This window comes from Brachycentrus maculatus, unplaced genomic scaffold (assembly GCF_059751285.1).
Source record: "Brachycentrus maculatus isolate JH-2025_06_01 unplaced genomic scaffold, ASM5975128v1 h1tg000470l, whole genome shotgun sequence".
Taxonomy (NCBI): Eukaryota; Metazoa; Arthropoda; class Insecta; order Trichoptera; family Brachycentridae; genus Brachycentrus; species Brachycentrus maculatus.
The window spans coordinates 814,001-830,597 of record NW_028281217.1 but is presented as its reverse complement, the minus strand read 5'-3'; the positions used below and the strand labels follow the sequence as shown (position 1 = coordinate 830,597).

The 16,597-nt window shown below is 34.2% G+C and overlaps 1 protein-coding gene across 2 annotated transcripts in view; it reads left to right on the top strand.

Annotated features, from left to right (window-relative positions):
* Window positions 1-16,597, top strand: part of LOC148302253 (uncharacterized) — a 142,870-nt gene that overhangs the window by 87,653 nt on the left and 38,620 nt on the right. Inside the window, exon 2 of one of the 2 annotated variants that reach the window (XM_088271916.1) lies at window positions 5,573-6,500. The exons of the other annotated variant lie outside the window; for it this stretch is intronic. Within the exon in view, the coding sequence (XP_088128042.1) occupies window positions 5,672-6,500 (829 nt within the window). The 5' untranslated portion in view covers window positions 5,573-5,671. The remainder of the gene's footprint in view (window positions 1-5,572; window positions 6,501-16,597) is intronic. 2 annotated transcript variants of the gene reach the window in all.

The following is a 16,597-nucleotide window of genomic DNA, read 5'->3' as shown; positions in this document are numbered from 1 at the left end:
AACCTGCTTTCACGCAGGGGTAGGCTGAGAGAATAGAACGTCACACCTCCTATATTTGCAAACAATCTTCGCCTCTTCCACATTCATGTGTCTCCTCATACATACATACATACATACATACATCTGTATTATTCCGACTCCTCACCTGACCACGCCCAAGTATTTGAAATACTCGGTCATGCCAAGTTTTCGTCGGTCTTCCTCTTCTTCTATTACCAACCACGTTCGTCTCATAAATTTAATGAAAAATAAAAATACGTGTTGAAATATAAGTACGATGATTTAATTAAATTATGATCATTAATTAAAACGTATTAGATTTTCTTGAATTTGAATTACCAGAATGATCGAGGGTAACCATGAGGAAGATGAATGTGGAAGAGGCGAAGATTGCTGGCAAAGGCAGGTTGGTGTGTCGTTATATTCTCTCGTGGTGCTTAGTTGGTTGTTTTTCTTTTAGATTTACAATATCAAAACTATATTTAGCTAAATGTAGTTTACGAGGTTTTGCCAGGAAAGGATCGATACGGAGAACGGCTTTTTTCTGACCTCCGATACGCGGAATTTTCAAAAATTAATTGCAAATAAACAAGATTTTAAATCTTGTTTATTTATGTTAATAGCTTGCAATTGTACTTATGATGACGTCACGTCTATAGTTATTAAAAATGATTTCATTAATTGATTTGCCCATTTTTTTCCATTAAATTTTACTTGGTAAATACCACTATTACTTCAAATTTATTGTGACACGCGTTTCGATGCAATCAATGTCGGTGTTCGATGATGATGCTGAATGCATCGAAACACGTATAATTGTGGTATTTACCGAGTAAAAGTTTAATGATAATATTTATTAATAAGTTGTTAAAAATTACAACATAGATTGTGAAATTGTGTATTGTAAATAATTGACTTCTCTTTGACAAATACTTATGTATGTATGTCGTAAATATCGCGGAGTGAAAAAAACATATCGCTCACTCCTTTCAACAACGTCATATATAAAAAATCGTCAATGTTCAGTTGTGCATGTTTTCGGAATGCCCAAAAAATGTACTATATCCCAGCAAAAGTGGCATATTTTTAACTTGATATTAACCCGCTACAGGGCAAAAAGTGTTGTTTTTGCATTTTGAAGAAAAGGTGTTGTTTAATTATTTTATTTTTAAATATATTAAATATTTTTCAAATGTAGAAAAAAAATTCAGGTTTTACCTCAAAAGATCTGTTGCACAGTAAAAAGTTCAATCTGTAGCTCTCGAAACTAGTCGTGTTTACATTCATAAACTCAAAAAAATGTATTATACATAAAATTTATTACAAATCAATATCAAGCCACCTATTGAACTTTTTACTGTGCAACAAAACTTTTTAGGTAAAACCTGAAGGTTTTTTCTCCATTTAAAAAATATTTAGTTTATTTTAAAAAATAAGTAAACAATACCTTTTCTTCAAAATGCAAAAACAATACTTTCTGCCCTGTAGCGGGTAAATATTAAGTTAAAAATATGCCATAGTACATTATGATATAGTACATTTTCTGGGTATTCTGAAAATATGCACAACTGAAAATTGACAATTGGAGTGGGCGATGTATCAAAAATCGTCAATTTTCAACTGTCCATGTTTTCGGAACGCCCAGAAAATGTACTATATCCCAGCAAAAGAGGCATTGTTTTTTTTAATATATGACGTTGTTGAAAGGAGTGAGCGAAATGTCGTCATTAATACATCCCACATCCGTGGTATCGTCTTCCTTCGTGGTGAGCGCGCGTGGCACGTACATATACCGGAAACATCAGCCAACTAGCTATCCTTCTGGGTACCATACCAACTATCCATTATCGATGCTTGTAATGGTCAGCCGAAAATGAAAAAAATCGCAACTTGTGAAAGGGACCCATAGAATGTCAATAAATAATTACTTACATATATTTTTTTTCATGGGAGTTACATTTATTATTCACCTTGCTTATTATGTACAAGGTTTATAGATATCATTTTATGACATCTCGTCAAAGATGAAGAAGAATATGGAAGTCTGGGCATTTACGGGGCTGACGACCGTCATAGGCTGGTTTAAGTTAAAATAATAAAAATGGAAATGATATTTTCTGGCGTTTCTCGTGTGTGTGATTATAATTCAGGATTCGGATTTCACATACTAATATAAGAGTTTCTGCTTAGTAAAAAGCTTCTTAACATCTCACCGATAGATGTCTCTAGTGAAGTTCTAGTGATACAAGAACAAGGGTTCTAAATTGGTTCATATATATAGAACGTCCAAGAATCTGAGTAGTGTGGTTGTCAATCATGGGTAGACTTGGTAAATGTTACACGTGTGTAAAGTGATCACGTAAACCAGCCTATGGCGTTCGCCGCAAATGCCCAGACTTTCATATTCTTCTTCATCTATGTTGAGATGTCAGAAAATAGTAAGATTTTCTTTTTTTAAATTCGGTTTGGTGTTGCAATGAGTCGTTTTGAACAATATTTGAAGCATTGTAGTATAAAATATAGGGAAAATGTCGTTATGTAATTCATTTTGGATACCTGACTGGGTTCTTTATGATATGGTTCTAAATGGTATGATATGACCTCTGTAGTTCTGGCATTTTTCACGAACGTATCGATGTGTCTGCAGATCGAGGGAAAATCGTGATCTAGCGATATCAATTCAGAAGCTGAAAGGTCTGGCGAATTCCCAGTTTAAATAATTCGCTTCATAATTCACGTGGTGATCTCTCTTCTCATCCCTGTCTCCCCCCAGCGCGTGTTACGTCACGAACATCCTTGGGAAGTGTACGTTTCAAAAACAGCCACATCCGAGTAGTCTTATTTTCCAGTATTCGTGTACCATTATGTATGGATGTGAAAGAAGCTAGAAATGTGTGTCAGGATAGAAGAAGAGAGTGGCGATCCATCCTCTCTGCCTACCCCTGCAATGGTAGTAGTAGTAGTAGTAGTACAGGGCAGAAAGTGTTGTTTTTGCATTTTGAAGAAAATGTATTGTTTAATTATTTTTTTAAATATACTAAATATTTTTCAAATGGAGAAAAAACCTTCAGGTTTTACCTAAAAAGATCTGTTGCACACTAAAATGTTCAAAAAGTGGCTTGATATTTATTTTTTAATACATTCATTCGAACCCCTATCCGCACCCCAATGGTGCATAGTTCACTGCATCATATAAATGCAGTGTTATCTTGATCGTTAACACACGAAGGAAAGGTGATCAGCCTTCCGCTTCAGCTACCAGTCCAGGGTAATATTGAATAAATATTAGAGTGAAAAAATCACTTATATTTATACGACCTCCCTCTGGGAATCGAACCCGGGACCTCCAGAACGGTAGCCAAGCGCGCTTACCATTACACTTCTCAGGCGGACGGATACATTGTATTATATTTTTAAACTTTAAAAACGATCTCCTGAAAAATCAAGTTTTTTGATTTATGGCGTTCATGAAAGGAGCGAGCGATATTGTCGTTGCGTTCTATTCTCTCTACCTACCTCTGCAGCGAAGCGACGTAATAATTAGTTAGTTATAATGAATATGCTCCAAAGAGCAAGAACAGAAAGACAGTTGCTGACTACTCTTTCGTTTGTGACAATTTTCGACGATTTTTAAAAATTATTTATAATTTTCAATTTTGGATGTGGCCGCTTTTGAAATGTAACACGTACGCGTTGTTTACATCCCTCTGGTCGAATATTGCGTAACGTTTGGCTAGATAAAAACTAGAATCCAGCTTCGGCCGACCTTGGTTTGGCCAGACTCCGCGGCGCCGATAACACATTTATACATATTGCGCAAATATCGCTGCCATTTTATTTATTTATTTATTTTTCTATACATATGACATATATATATATATATATATATATATATATATATATATATATATATATATATATATATATATATATATATATATATATATATATATATATATATATATATATATATATATATATATATATATATATATATATATATATATATATATATATATATATATATATATATATATATATATATATATATATATAAATATATATAAATAAATAACAAATGAGAAAATATAAAAAAAAGATAAGGTAAAAACAATAAAAGAAAATATGACTAATTACTACATACTTAAATTTATTTCCATAAAGTACTTTTTCAGATCATTTATTTTAATTTTTTTTTCGATAAATACTCGTGCATTGGCGGGTTTATTGCTAAAAAGCAATATCTTCCAACCGACCAAAAACAGACTAGTGATATTGATCAAAACGTTTGATACCATATGTATATAGCTTGCAATCAGAGGATTCCTGTCATACTTTCCATGTGTTCGAGAAGATGCGTGAATGTGGAAGAGGCGAATATTGTTTGTAAATACAGATAAGCGTGGCGCGATGGTTAATTGGTTAGTTAGTTTATACCAACCCCTTAAAAAAATCGTTGAGAAATACATATATGCATTTTACGATAATGGCTCTCTATATAAATTATCAACAATTATTATTTTTATTATCATTTTCACTAACTTTAAATATTTATTGTTTTGAATAAATCCATTAAAATTTCAAAAAACGAGATTCGATGAACAGTTTTCTTTTTATTTATTTTTTTGTATTTTCCTGAATTTTCATGCTAGCACCATCTTTTGTCAGATTTCCGATCTAATGATAAAGAAATGGATAAAACTGTTTCAGCCGAGACGCAAACAGTATCGAAAACTTATCGGTTCGAATCTTCGATATTTTACGAATTTTCCGACGGATATAATATATAGTAAAGAGAATATTTTATGTACGTTTTCAAATCAGTCTTTTTTATTCAATCGTTAGTCCCTCAGATGTAATGTATAAATTATAGGTGTCTTAGATGAAGCTTCTATGGTTTTTATACAACAATCTGCGTTTTGAAGCCTGGTCTTTGAATGCTAATCTTTTTAGTATAAAAGCAATACACGCTTCATATCATGTTGAGACAACTATATCATTGATATATCATCCGTAGGGTGAATAATCCAATGTCTGATATGATAAATAATAGTAAAATAAAAATGCTATTCTAGAACTCATACAAATGCGTGATTTAAAAAAATATATTTATGACTATATAAGTACTTATATGGAATTAAAATAATTATTTGAAGTTTTAGAAAATATTTAGTTTTAAGAAAGGAATATACTATCCCAGACCTGTATATGTAATTCAAAATTACTGCTGACGTAATATTTATCATTCATTATTACATCAAATCATCTCATTTTCACATCAATCTATATCTTTACTTTGATTTTTCAGTTTTGCTTTACACGCTCACATCTGTCGATGCAAGGAGTGTTTCCCAAAACCATGTTTACATAAATTTTAAATAAATTGAAAACTCGGTGTCTTTTGAAACATTTTTTATTTGCATTTTTACAATATGGGACATCTTGATTTCAAAAGTTATTACTTTGATCGGATTTTCCCATCAAAGAAATAATTTTGTCTTAATAATAATTTCATTTATCTTTTTTCTATCTAATAATTTTTATCTGTCCTTTGTTCATTTTTATCGTGAAGTTATCAACAGTCCGATAGTTTTATCATTCGGCTGTATGGAAATGATCGAAGTGCTAAAGTGTTACCAAAGAGACATTTGTTATAAAAAATCGGTTACAAATGATGTGGTTCAGAAAAGACAGCAAGTCGGCTGCAGCTGAGAAGGCTAAACTCAAACGCAAGAAAGAGCTGTCCAAATCGGGCAAAAGTGAAAGCAAGTCTCAAGATAGTGTAGAGGGGCAGAAAGAAGATGTTAAAAGTGACGTTGGAGGAGTTAAAAATAGTGAAAAAGATGTTAAAAAGGTAGTAGAAGAGGTTGAAAAGTGTGTTGAAGATGTGAAAAGTGTCGATGAAGTTATTAAGAAAGGTGAAGATGTCAAAAAAAGTGTTGATGAAAATATCGAAATGCCAGTAGAAGCTCAACCGATAATAGATGAAAAAAATGATTCTTTAGATGATGTCCAAAATCCTTCCGTTGAAAATATAGAACCTCCTAATAATGTGACACCTGATGACGATGTTATTGAACCAAGTGATGCTCAAACTGTTGTAGAAGACGTAACAAATGATGCTGGTGTAGAAAAACATGACGTCGAAGGTGTCTTACTAGAAGATTTGAGCGTCAATTCAAATGACGTTGAAAATGTCCATCAGGAAGAAGAACAATCTTCGAGTAAATCATCCGCCTTGGCTGCAGATGATGACATTAAGGAAGAAATAACAGAAGACCAAGATCAGATAGATTCATCTAAAACCGAAGATGATGAGGCAGTCGATCTCGGTATCAAAGAACCAGAAGCCCATCTCCTTGACAACCTTGAAGAGTCTGTCAAAGTCGAAGAGGGTGCTGATGATGAAGTGCAAGAGAAGAATGATCCGGAAACCCCATCGATTGCTGAAGACGCCAACCCGGCATCCGAAGACGAGGAATTCTCCACGCCAGATTTTGGTAGATATGATATTCCTATGCAATACTTTACTCATTATATGGTTTGGTTATTGACGGTTTTTGGGCAAGAAATCGCTTATACGAGTATTTAGTGTCAAGCTTTGTAGTTCGATCTTCCTTCTTCAGGTTGCGCCAGCTGTCGCTTTAATCGATTGTCTTATATCTTTAACTGCTGACTCTTTCTAAGGCTTTATTAGCTCACAGTATGTTGAGTGTGTCCAAATCTCTGTTCACAAATCTGGGTTCTGAGTTATTTAATATTGACATCTCAACACATACGATGAAGAATATTACAGTCTAGGTTTTTACAGGGTGATACGATATCGCTCACTCCTTTCAACAACGTCATATATGATAAATCGTCAATTTTCAGTTGTTCATGTTTTCGGAATGCCCAGAAAATGTACTATATCCCAGCAAAAGTGGCATATTTTTAACATAATATTTACATACCTGCTACACGGCAGAAAGTGTTATTTTTGCATTTTGAAGAAAAGGTATTGTTTAATTATTTTTTTTAAATATACTTAATATTTTTCAAATGCAGAAAAAATCTTCAGGTTTTACCTAAAAAGATCTGTTTGCACGGTAAAATGTTCAATAAGTGGCTTGATATTTATTTTTAATACATTGTATTATATTTTCAAACTTTAAAAACGTTCTCCTGAAAAATCAAGTTCTTTGATTTATGACGTTCTTGAAAGGAGTGAGCGATATATGACATTTCAAACTGCTTAGTGTATTTTGCCAGTTTATAGAACGTTGAAAATTTTATAATGTGCATCATTAAGTCAAAATTGCATATTTTAACGTTTTTTGCAATTACACCCACGATATAAAATTATATCCGCAGCGACACGTATGGGTTCTCGCGCAGCCGGTCGCGTACCGAATTGTATATTTGAGAGTACACCCCTTACATTGAGAGTACGCCTGTAAAATGGAGTCATACGTCTGTCAAATTATCGGTGAATTATATCATTTCCGGCTGATTCCGTTGAAATAAATATTTATAATTTACATCATAATACTGACTCTGGTCAAATAATTATTTAAAAAGTTTGCGGTTTTCAGAAATCGGTATCTAAAAATGTTTGTCTAAACAAGAAAATGAAAAATGGAGCTGTTCTTTAAAATTGCTGCTTATTACGCGAAATGGATTTCCACTAAAAACGTTACTTTTAAACGGACGGTCTATATAACATTCTTTCGTTGTAGTACTACAGCTACTCGGCTGTCCAAATTCAAAACACAGTAATTGACATTTTTTTGTAGTGCGTTTTTTTTTTTGCATTTTGGACTAAGTAGATTCTACTAAGTCCAAAAATGCAAAAAAACGTACTACAAAAAAATGTCCCTTACTGTGTTTTATGTTTGGACAGCCGTACTACCATCACGCATTTTCTCTGCAGGGTAGGCAGAGAGGATGGAACGCCACACGCTTATCTATCCTGACATATACTCCTAGCTTTCTTCACATCCATGACGGTTACTTAGGCTTTTGACTATACAACTACTACTATCGTGGCCTTTTTCTGCAGAGGTAGGCAGAGAGGATGGAACACCACACTCTTCTGTCATGACGCACACTCCTAGCTTCCTTCACGTCCATACATCTAGTCATACATGCTCTCCGATTGCCTAGACTTTTGACACTCGTTATTCATAATTTTATTTGTTTAATATAGATTTTTTTTAATATTTTTATCTTAAAATAAAGAGAAATATTTGTGTTTTTTACACAAATATTTCTTTCTTCACAAATCGTTACACAAATATTTCAATTTCATACTATTTCTGTGAGCCTTGGCGGCTTATTATTGGAAATACGTATCAAATTGTGGTAGAGTGGGTTCGAACCGAGAAACTCTGACTTAAGAGTCCGCGACACTAACCACAAGACCACAACCCGACACTTAACACAATTCAATTAATATGCTTGACATTTCCACTTGAATTATTTATTTTAACGACTAGTTTCGGAAGCTACAGATGCTTCCATCTTCGCGTCTGAATATATACATTTTTATTCAGACCCGATGACGGAAGCATCCGCAGCTTCCGAAACTAGCCGTTATAATAAATATAACTCAAATAGAAATGTCTAGCATATTAATTGAATTGTGTTGAGTGTCGGGTTGTGGTCCCGTGGTTAGTGTCGCGGACTCTTAAGTCAGAGTTTCTCGGTTCGAATCCACTATACCACAATTTGATACCTATTACTAATAATGAGCCGCTCAGGTTCACAGAAATAGTATGAAATTGAAATATTTGTGCAAATAATAAAATCCGTTCGCCTCCGTAGTGTAATGGTCAGCACGCTTGGCTACCGTTCTGGAGGTCCCGGGTTCGATTCCCAGGGGGGTCGAATAAATATATGTGATTTTTTTCACTGTAATATTTATTTAATTTTACCCTGGACCGGTCCTGAAGCGGGAGGCTGATCACCTTTCCTTCATGTGTAAACGATCAAGATAACACTGCGTTTATATAAAGCAGTGCCCTATGCACCATTGGGGTGCGGATAAGGGTTTTATTATTATTTATTAAATAATAAAAACACAAATATTTCCCTTTATTTTAAGACAATAATATTTTATACACTTGTCTTTTTTTATCACTTGAGTTATATTTATAAAATAAATGTAACTCAAGTGATAAAAAACGAAGTTTTATCGTTTACAAATAATTGTATGTGTGTATGTCAATTTTTTTATTATGTCCTTGAGCTTAAACTGTGAATAGGGGTTATCGCTGGAAAAAAAGTTGGAAAATTTTTCGAAAATTAGCCCGAAATAGACACTTTGATCGGTATGATCGAAAGTTAAACAGTTTATCAGCTCGGCCAAATATTACATACCTCCCGAAACCGGTCGTGGGTGTATTCCGCGAGCGTAGACAGTTCTGCTAAATTAATTGGCCGCATTCCCAATCACTGCACACAATTCTACTCCATCTTTTATGCCGTGAGTGTGTCGATTAGAGTTGTGACTAGTTGGTAAATGCTATTTTTGCGATCATTCGATTAGGACGGTTTTCGTTACTTTTTATAATCTGGTTTTTCTATCCAGCTTATGTTTTTTTTTAATGTCAAATTGTCAAATATATTAGGAAATAGAAATATGCAATACGCCACCAAATTCGTGCACGATTTGCATCGACTGGCTTAAGACCCAGTATTCGTTAAGTCGCAATTTAATTTTCTCTTAATCCAGGCAACTTAGTAAGGAGTTAAAAAAAAGATTTTTTTTTCTATTATATATATATATATATATATATATATATATATATATATATATATATATATATATATATATATATATACATATATTCTGAAAAATACTTTTTTTTTTATAATTAATATTTGAAGCATTAACTTTGTGATTTTCCACTTTATAGTGAAAATGTAACTTCGTTTTAAAATCACAATAAATATTTTATTATAACTTAACTAAAATGTGTACCGGTTTCGAATATAACCGCTTCTTTATCAAGACTGATTAATACTTAGTATTAACCAGTCTTGATAAAGAAGCGGTTAGCTTTGAAACCGGTAGACATTATAATTAAGTTATTATAAAATATTTATTGTGATTTTAAAATAAATTACATTTCAATTGTACTTTTATTTAATTTAGCGTGGACATACGCGGCTGAGCGTATTATGATTTTAACTCATGAGACAAGTTTGCGATCTAGCGCTTAATTAACTTTAAGTGATCGAATCCAATAACCGAATGAAATAACGACTTCTTTCAAAGAAGTCGTTTTACTTTATTCGTTTACCTGTGTATGTATAATATCGATACTGCTGAATCTAGGAAAAATACTAAAATAAATTTCATTGAAGAAAATCTTCCAGATAATGAAAGTCAATTATATTTTAGAATTGAGTTTATATTCTGAGTCTGTTTGCGTCGATAGTTTATAATCTATTTTCTGCACGCAGTACGCAATAGAAAACAAAGATCCGATAGCGGAAGCTATACTAGCAGTACACAACGGAGTCCTGGTACCAAGCTCTAATATATAATTGTGAATCATGGAGTTGGAAAAAGATGGATGAAAGCTGACTGAATGCAGTCGAAATGTGTACAATCTGAAGAAAATTCGGCAAGACGATGTACGACAGATGTTCAATGATGAAATAAGGAATGAATGCAAGACTGAGATAAATACATGGTGTTTTTTTTAGGTTTACAAATTCAAATTTCCCGCAATACATTGATGGTGGCATGTTGCGCCATCTTGTTGAAACCACAACTCTTTCACATCAATGCCATTCAACTGAGGTACGAAGAAGTCAGTAATCGTGGTTCTGTAGCGCTCTCCATTGACCATAATATTCTGGCCGACATCGTCTTTGAAAAAAACATGGGCCAACGATTCCACCTGCCCATAAAATAAAGCACACCAAACAGTGACTTTTAATGGATGTAAGGACGTCTTCTAAGCCTCTTGCAATGTCGACTCCCAGCTGTCAAACCATCTCTTTGGCGGTCAGCCCGGAAGACGTCTACCTCGGGGTTGGCCGTGCAATGCAATGTGGTGGAATCTGGATGGTTTCATTCTCCTCACATGCGCACATCATTGTCATCCCCGTTGCCTTCCTTGTTTGTAATTATATTTTTTCACAAATTTCTGGAAAGCGTTATTTCGGTATTACTGCGTTTTAGCGCCTGGATGGCAGATTAAGGCTTCCCGGTATTATGCGGCCATATGTGTCGAGTCCACGTATCGCAGGAATGACGATATAATAATATTCTAAGTGGCGCATATGCACACACGTTAAGTTAATTTGGTCGATACATGCGTAGGTACGTAATGTATGCATGTATCCAACGCGCACCACAGTTTCTCAATCAGATTTCGGGACATATCGGGACTTCGTTTTACTAAAAATAAAAAAATAAAAATGATGATCGAGTATTTAAAAGTTTTGAGCGTGGCGTGAATAATCGTTGGGTATGTATGATGAGATGCATGAATGTGGAAGAGTCGAAAATTGTTTGCAAAGACGATTGGTGTGGCATTCTATTCTCTCTACCTACCCCTGCGGAGAAACAGCGTGGTTAGTTAGTTAGTTTAAAATATATTATTTCGAGACATAAAAATACTTTGTGTTTTGATCCACTCACATTTTTATTAACCAACTAGTTTCGGTAACAACCTGTTGCCCTCTTCAGGGTTTAATTTATCATTTTTTTCTTACCTGGATTTGTAAGTTATGTTGGGGTTATTCGAGTATGTATTCATTTTATTTTACACTTCAAATAATTAAATATATAATAAAACATATATTTTCTCATTATGTCATTATCTCGTTATCCGTTCGCTCCACGTGTCCATACCACCTTAGAGAACTCTTCCTAATCTCAGTATTTTGTAAATAATATCAAACACAAATCGCTCACTCCTCTCAAGAACGTCATAAATAAAAAATCGTAAATTTTCAGTTGTACATGTTTTCGGAATGCCCTGAAAATGTTAGATAATATCCCAGCAAAAGAGGCATATTTTAAACATAATATTTACCCGCTACAGGGCAGAAAATGTTGTTTTTGCATTTTGAAGAAAAGGTATCGTTTAATTTTTTTTAAATAAACTAAATATTTATCAAATGGTGAAAAAACCTTCAGGTTTTATCTAAAAAAATCTGTTGCACAGTAATAAGTTCAATAAGTGGCTTGATATTTATTTTTAATACATTGTATTATATTTTGAAACTTTAAAAACGTTTTCCCGAAAAATCAAGTTTTTTGAATTATGACGTTCTTGAAAGGAGTGAGCAAAATGTTTCTTTTTTTATGCGTCTTGGCTGAGATAGTTTGAGAATCTCTGGCGTATATTTACACAGCCATTTCGCTTAATCTTCTCAATTATAGTGATGTTTGTAAACAGCGCAGCTAATCGGGGAATAGCCAATATACCTGATGTGTTTTTTTCTGATACTGAAATATTATTTCTCGAAAGCGATACTCTATAACGGACTCGCCTCGCTGAAATTTTCATTTCTGGGAAAACGTGTCTCCAATTTTGATTTTCAGACGTTCGTACGCGGTATGACTGAAATTATTATAAAAATTCAGTCTAGCTCTAGGACGATTTTTTTCATTGATTGATTTCTCACCAACATTTTGAGTATGTTCAAACACTCGTCCACAAATCTGGATTATCTCCAATTATGATTAATTATTTTTATTTTCTGTATTAATTTTAAATCATACACAGATTTTTAGAGTCTACTAAGTTGTATTTTATTAACAAAAAACACATAAAAAAATTATATTGTGACAGTCGTTTCGCCTAGTTATGTCAGTATCAAATGAATGTACTCAAAAAATCTGTGTTTGATTTAAAATAAATATAAAAATTAAAATGGAGTTCTACAAATTAAACGCCAAATCAATAAAAAAATACATTATTTTTGTCATCTCAACAAAGATGGAGAAGAATAATGGAAAAAATAACTCCTAATTGGAGAAAATCCAGATTAATGATCAAGTATTTGGACACACTCAAAATTTTGTAGACACATTTTTTCAAACCAAACAAAAACAGACTAGTGATATTGGTCAAAACGTTTGATACCTCATATTTAATTTATTTTTTTTAAATTAAACCCTTACCCGCACCCCAATGGTGCATAGGACACTGCATCATATAAACGCAGTGTTATCTTGATCGTTAACACATGAAGGAGAGGTGATCAGCCCTCCACTTCAGGTACCAGTCCAGGGTAATTTTGAATAAATATTTCAGTGGAAAAATCACCTATATTTATTTGATTCCCCCCTGGGAATCGAACCCGGGACCTACAGAACGGTAGCCGAGCGTGCTGACCATTACACTACGGAGGCGGACGGTTTGCAATCGGAGGGTAGATAGTACTTGAACATTAAATAGAGCATAAATTACAAATTGATGACAATAGGAAGCCAAAAAAAAAAATTTCTTTTAATATATTTACATTTTTATTTATAACATACATTTGAATCATTTATACATATGGAGAACTTTTATATTTCGATTCGCTGTGCCTCTCCATAAAAGAGACTGTGCTCTTGTGCTTGGAGAGGGACTTACACTCGTGGTTTAATGTTATATAATAGTTTTTTTTGTATATTTTTTCAAGATTTAAATGTATAGAGCTTTAATTTTTTTCTCAAGTATTTTTATATCATCTATTTTTTTTATTTCTTTAGGGAGTTTATTGAAATGTTTGATTGCCAAATATTTGAAGTAAATATTTAAAATAAAGGGAGTTTACTAAGAAGGTAGAGGGAAAAACTAAGGGAGGAGGTTTGATGGACAGTTAGTGATCTAATGATAGATAGTAATGTGTCAGACGTTTCTTGAAAGAAACGTCTGAGACATTACTATCTAACTTATTAGAGAAACTTATTAGAGAAGGTGCATTTTTCAAGGAGAGGTAATTCATTCCATAATGAATGTAGAACTATCCCAAGTCGATTTGGAGTAAGGTCCTTGAATATATTGCCTGTACCCAAATTAACCTGCTGTCTGACATGTATAAAATAGAACATTTTTTCTCTTTTTTTCTTTATTTTAAATTATTTTGCATTTCACAATATATTATAATACGCCAATGTACTTATTTATTTTCTGTACATTTTTTTTTATTTGTATACATTTATTTTGGAAGCGAAACATGGAACTGGCAAAGGAAGGATGAAAGCAGAGTGAACGCTGTTGAAATGCGCTCCCTCAGACGAATGTGTGGAAAATCATTGTATGACAGAATTAAAAACGACGATATAAGAAAGGAATGTAAGGCTGAACGAGGAATAATTGAAAAGATTAGGAAGAGTTCTTTGCGGTGGTATGGACATGTGGAGCGAATGGATAGCGAGAGAATGACTAAGAAAATATATGTGGCGAATGTGAGAGGGAAAACAGAACGTGGACGACCGAAAAAGACTTGGCACGATCAGATCAATCAGAACCTAAAATCTGGCGGTGTCAAAAGTCTGCGTTATCGGAGGGCATGTATGACTAGATGTATGGATGTGAAGGAGGCGAGGAGTGGATGTCAGGACAGAAGAGTGTGGCGTTCCATCCTCTCTGCCTACCCCTGCGGGGAAACGGTGTGATGGTAGTAGTAGTAGTAGTAGTACATTTATTTAAATCACAATTTATACATTTTTTTTTTTGCCCCACCAAGCCACCTAGTGTGTCTTGTCAGTGGAGTTGTTTTTTAATACATTTTTATTGTTTTTAACGATTTAACCTAATATACACACAAAAAAGAGAAAAAATTAAGAATATAAACATTTTCCAACTGTCATAAAATTAACTCTTGATCATTTACCCATTCCTTTATTTTGCCTTTGTTCCATATTATATTTTGACCTCTAACATTCGTCGGCAACAAATTAAAAATGTTCGGAACGATATATTGCAGTGTTGGACTCCCATATTTATTGTTGATTCTTGGGACTATCAAACCTTCGTTGTGTGTAAATCGTGTATCATGGTTGTGTACTAAAGGATTTCGATATTTTTGTCTAGTTTGTTGTTCAACGATGATACTCATCCACAATTTTCCACGTACCGGCAGTAATTTTAAATGTTTATATATCAAGATTGGATTGTCCCTTTGATTATATATATATAACTGGGCATAATTTTTTTATTATGTAATATTGCAGATTTTGAACCATTTTTTAATTTTTTTCATCGAATGTCCCCAAGACTTAATTCCATATCTTAATATGGATTCTACTAAAGAACAGTAAATAATCTTTAAGGTCTGTTTAGGCAGGATAAAGTACAACTTATAAAAAGTACATGAAGTTTAAAAAAATAAATAAATAAATTATTCGCTCGCCAAAGGACTCGCGCAGGATCGCGCGATCCCATTCACGCTGACGTAACATTCTAATTCCGTTATCACTGTATATACACCTCGCTTCCTCCGGTCGCGATATCACCGTCACCCGGTCGCGGGGCACTTCCCGCCGCGGCGACCGCAGGGCCGCGCTTCCCGGAATCCGGCCACCCGGCCACCCGGCACACCGACCTCCTCACCGGTCTGGCGGCCTGGCAGTGCACCTTCGTCTCTAGGTGCGCGCAAACGTGCCGGTGTGATAGACGTCTACAGACGGCTCGAACCGTGTACCCTGTGAACACTTGTTCTCCAAGAGATATAGTGAAGTTCTCTTCAATCTTTGTGAGTGATTTCTCTAAATGCGTCCCAACGTGCTAAGTGTTTCATTACGCCTTGCTCTCCATGATATATCGTGAATCTCTCTTCAATCTTTGTGAGTGAATTCTCTTAATGCGTCCGAACGTGCTAAGTGTTCATTAAGCCTTGTTCTCCATGATATATCGTGAATCTCTCTCAATCTTTGTGAGTGAATTCTCTTAATGCGTCCGAACATGCTAAGTGTTTCATTTAGCTTTGTTCTCAATGATATATCGTGAATCTCTTTTCAATCTTCATGAATGCGTCCGAACATGCTTAACATGCTAAGTGTTTCATTAAGCCTTGTTCTCTGTGATATATCGTGAATCTCTCTTCAGTCTGCGTGAATGTCTCAGTTCCTTCTTTCAACGCTTTCGTGTTTTTCTCTTAATACAACCGAACATGCTTAACATGCTAAGTGTTTCATTAAGCCTTGTTCTCCATGATATATCGTGAATCTCTCTCCAATCTTCGTAAATGTGTCAATCCTTTCTTTCAACGCCTTCGCGTTTTTCTCTTAATGCGTCCGAACATGCTAAACACGCTAAGTGTTTCATTAAGCCTTGTTCTCCGTGATATATCGTGAATCTCTCTCCAATCATCGTGAATGTGTCAGTCGTTTCTTTCAACGCTTTCGCATTTTTCTCTTAATGCGTCTAAAACGTTTTGATTCACACCATCTTTAAACTTGCTAACTAAACAGTTAAACCATTAAGCCTTAAAACGCGCCCTGTAAAGACTTGTTCTCCAAGAGATACTGTGAATCTCTCTTCAATCTTTGTGAGTGTGTCAGTTCTTTCTCTTTCAACGTTTACGTGTTTTTCTCTTAATGCATCAGAAACGTCTTGAATCTCACTAACTTTAAAGATGCCAAGTGTTCCGTTATTAG